The sequence below is a fragment of the Orycteropus afer genome, unplaced genomic scaffold, assembly GCF_000298275.1.
Source record: "Orycteropus afer afer isolate SDZICR_OR568_19922 unplaced genomic scaffold, OryAfe1.0 scaffold00176, whole genome shotgun sequence".
Taxonomy (NCBI): Eukaryota; Metazoa; Chordata; class Mammalia; order Tubulidentata; family Orycteropodidae; genus Orycteropus; species Orycteropus afer.
The window spans coordinates 5,609,318-5,612,547 of record NW_006921763.1 but is presented as its reverse complement, the minus strand read 5'-3'; the positions used below and the strand labels follow the sequence as shown (position 1 = coordinate 5,612,547).

Sequence of the window (3,230 nt, the reverse complement as noted above, 5' to 3'; positions counted from 1 at the left end):
GCATGGGGTCACTATGAGTTGGAAACGACTCGACGGCACTTAACAACAACAACAACAACATAAGTGTGTGAGCCATTTTCCTAAGATAAATTTATCTTTCTCTATATAAGCTTTCCTGGTTTTGTTTCTCTAGAGAACTCAGTCTAACACAATAGCTGTTTATGTTGTTCAAAAACATATTTGCAATGAATGAGTCGTTGGTCTTGCAAAACTCTACCATGCAATCTCCAGCATAATTTCTGTCACCCAGGCCATATTTTCCAACTACTGATGATTCTTCTTTGATTCCAATTTTTGCATTCCAATCACCGATAACAATCACTATATCTTGATTGCATGCTTGATCAATAGACTATAGAAGTTGGTAAAAATCTTCAATTTCCTTGTCTTTCTTTGGATTTGGTGGTGGTTGTGTAATTTTGAATAATTGTCCTATTAACTACTCTTTCTTGTAAGTATGTGGATGTTATCCTATCACTGACCACATTTTACTTTGGAATAGAGCTTAAAACATTCTTTGTGATGATGTAGACGATGCCATTCCTCTTCAGTTTGCCATTCCTGGCACAGTAGATTGTATCATTATCTGATTCAGAATGGCCAAAACCTGTCCATTTCAGCTCACTCATGCCTATGATATCTATTTTTATGTGTTCCATTTCATTTTTGACAACTTCTAATTTTCCTATGTTCGTACTTCGCACATCCCTCATTCTGATTACTAATGGATGTTTGCACCTGATTTTTCCCATTTTTGTGTTGTGTCCCATCAGCAAATGGAGGTCCTGAAAGCTTTACTCCATCCATGTCATTAAGTCAACTCTACTTTGAGGAGACATCTCTCCTCCAGCCATATTTTGAGTGCCTTCTGACCTGAGGGGCTCATCTTCCAGCACTGTGTCAGACAGTGTTTCAGGACTTTTCATACAGCTTTCCAGTACTATATCAGACAGTGTTTCACTGCTATTCATAAGGTTTTCAACTAGCCAATTATTTGAAAAGGGGATGGTCCCTTTTTTCTTCCCTGTGTTTCTTAGCCTGGAAGCTCCACTGAAACCTGTCCACCATGGGTGACCCTGTTGGTATATGAGATACTGGTGGCAAAGCCACCACACTCATAGCAACACGCAGTCCACCAAAGTACAACAGACTGACAGAGGAGTGGTGGATTTTGCTGTTAGAATCCTTCAGTACTGCACCTTGAGCCTTGAACTCTTCCTTCAGTTCTCTTACCTTGAGAAATGTCAAGCATATTCTTCCCAGAACACGAGAGTTTTAAAAAATATAGCTGCTGAAAATTTTATATCTGCTCATACTTCCTTTAATAAATGATTCACTTCAACTGTGCATGTCTTAATTCACTGATAAAAGATCACTATAATTTAGACAAATAAAATGAGCTTCATCAGAAGATGTGTTTCTGGAAAATGTATAGTTAGATTTGTCTGAATTCATTTGAAAGATTCCCATTTATAGAAATAATAAGGTAACTAATTATGAAAGTAAAGTAACTAGTCTGACAATTATTTTTGTTTTGGATTTTCAAAAGTAATATTTGTTTGAAATAATTTTCTAATTTTAGTGTTGATGGCAAGTAGGCATATTCCTTTTAACTATCTGTCTAAAACAACAACAGCAAACCTACATCCATTGAATCGATTCCAAATCATAAGTGACCCTGTAGGACAGAGAACTGCCTCATAGGATTTCCAAGGCTTTAAATCTTTCTGGAAGCAGACTGCCTTATCTTTATTCAGAGAGCAGCTGGTGGGTTCATACTACCAACTTACTGATAAGCAGCCAAATGCCTTAACCACTGCAGTACCAGAGCTCCTTAACTTTTATAAGGCTTTTGCGAAATGGAAGACTGCTTTTCCAGTCTTCACCTACAAAGCAATGTCTTCCTATGTGGGAATGAGATCAGTCACTTGCATTCCTTTATAGTGGTTTGCCCAGTGAGTCTATTATGAAAATGTCTAATCTTGTTTCTAAATGATTGCCTTGCAAAACATTTGAGGTCAGTTGTCACGCCTGTTTTTCTGTCTTATTCCCCCCTTCCAACTAAGCTTCGCCCATCTCCTTCTATTCATATCAAATAGCCCAGTTGGTTAATAGCTCTCTTAAAATATGTCACTTATAACTGAACAGCCTATTCCAGAATAAATACTGACCAGTTTAGAATACAGATGGGAGCTCTGGTGGTGTAGTGCCTGAAGCATTTGAATGCTAACCAGAAGGCTAGCGGTTCAAACCCCCAGCCACTCCTTGGAAGAAAGATTGGGCAATCTACTTCCATAGTGATACCACCTGGGAAACCCAAGGAGGGCTCACTATGAGTCGGATCTGACTCCACAGCAGTGAGGTTTTTTTTTTTTTTGGTTGTAGACTACAGATATGAGAGACATTAGCTTTGATTTAGATCTAGCTCAGAACATTTGAAAGTAACTGTGATTCTGACTTGCTAGTAGTGTGTTCCACTATAGAAAATATTAATTTTTATGAAACAGTATACTAAAACTTCATTGTTACTGGATGCAAGGTGAGTAAAATTTTGCATAAAAACTATAATTTTTTACTTTAAGAAGTACATTTGTGTACTTTCAAGTGTATATACCAAACCAAAAGAACTAAACTCATTGCAATCAAGTTGATTTAACTCACAGTGACCTCTCCTTGGGTTTCCGAGGCAGAATCACTATGGAAGTAGATTGCCCAACCTTCCTTCCAAGGCATGGCTGGTGGGTTTGAACCACCATCCTTCTGGTTAGCAGTCAAGTGCCTTAGGTACTATACCACCAGAGCTCCCTCAAGTATGTAAAGTACAAGAAAATTGGCCAAGCTCCAGATATAATCTATTAGGTAACTTCCTTGACTCTCCTTTTCTTAAATTTTCCTTGGGTAACTTTATAAAACCTCTTAGGTCTAAGTCGGTCAAGAAAGCATAATCAGAAAAAATCCTTTATGCAATCCTTCCTGAGAGGGGTTTGAAGTCCTGATTATTTGGGCAATATTTAGTTGCTGCTTTTTTAGCTCATTTTCTCAAGCACTTACCTGTTTCACAGAACACAGTAAGTCATTTTAAACATGCTTTTATTTAATCTCTACATAATTTCTGGTGAATGGTGGAAGGCTAGTAAACCCAGATTGGTTAATACAAAGAAGTGTTCTTAGTTCCACATTGTTGTTGTTGTTGTTGTTATGTGCCCTCGAGTTGGCCCCGACTCATAGCG

General features: G+C 37.9%; 1 protein-coding gene across 1 annotated transcript in view; it reads left to right on the top strand.

The window, feature by feature from the left end:
- The window catches only part of ATP8A1 (ATPase phospholipid transporting 8A1), a 309,537-nt gene that overhangs the window by 73,592 nt on the left and 232,715 nt on the right, over positions 1 to 3,230 (top strand). The window contains 1 exon segment of the mRNA XM_042781818.1: positions 2,800 to 2,838. Within this exon segment, the coding sequence (XP_042637752.1) occupies positions 2,800 to 2,838 (39 nt within the window).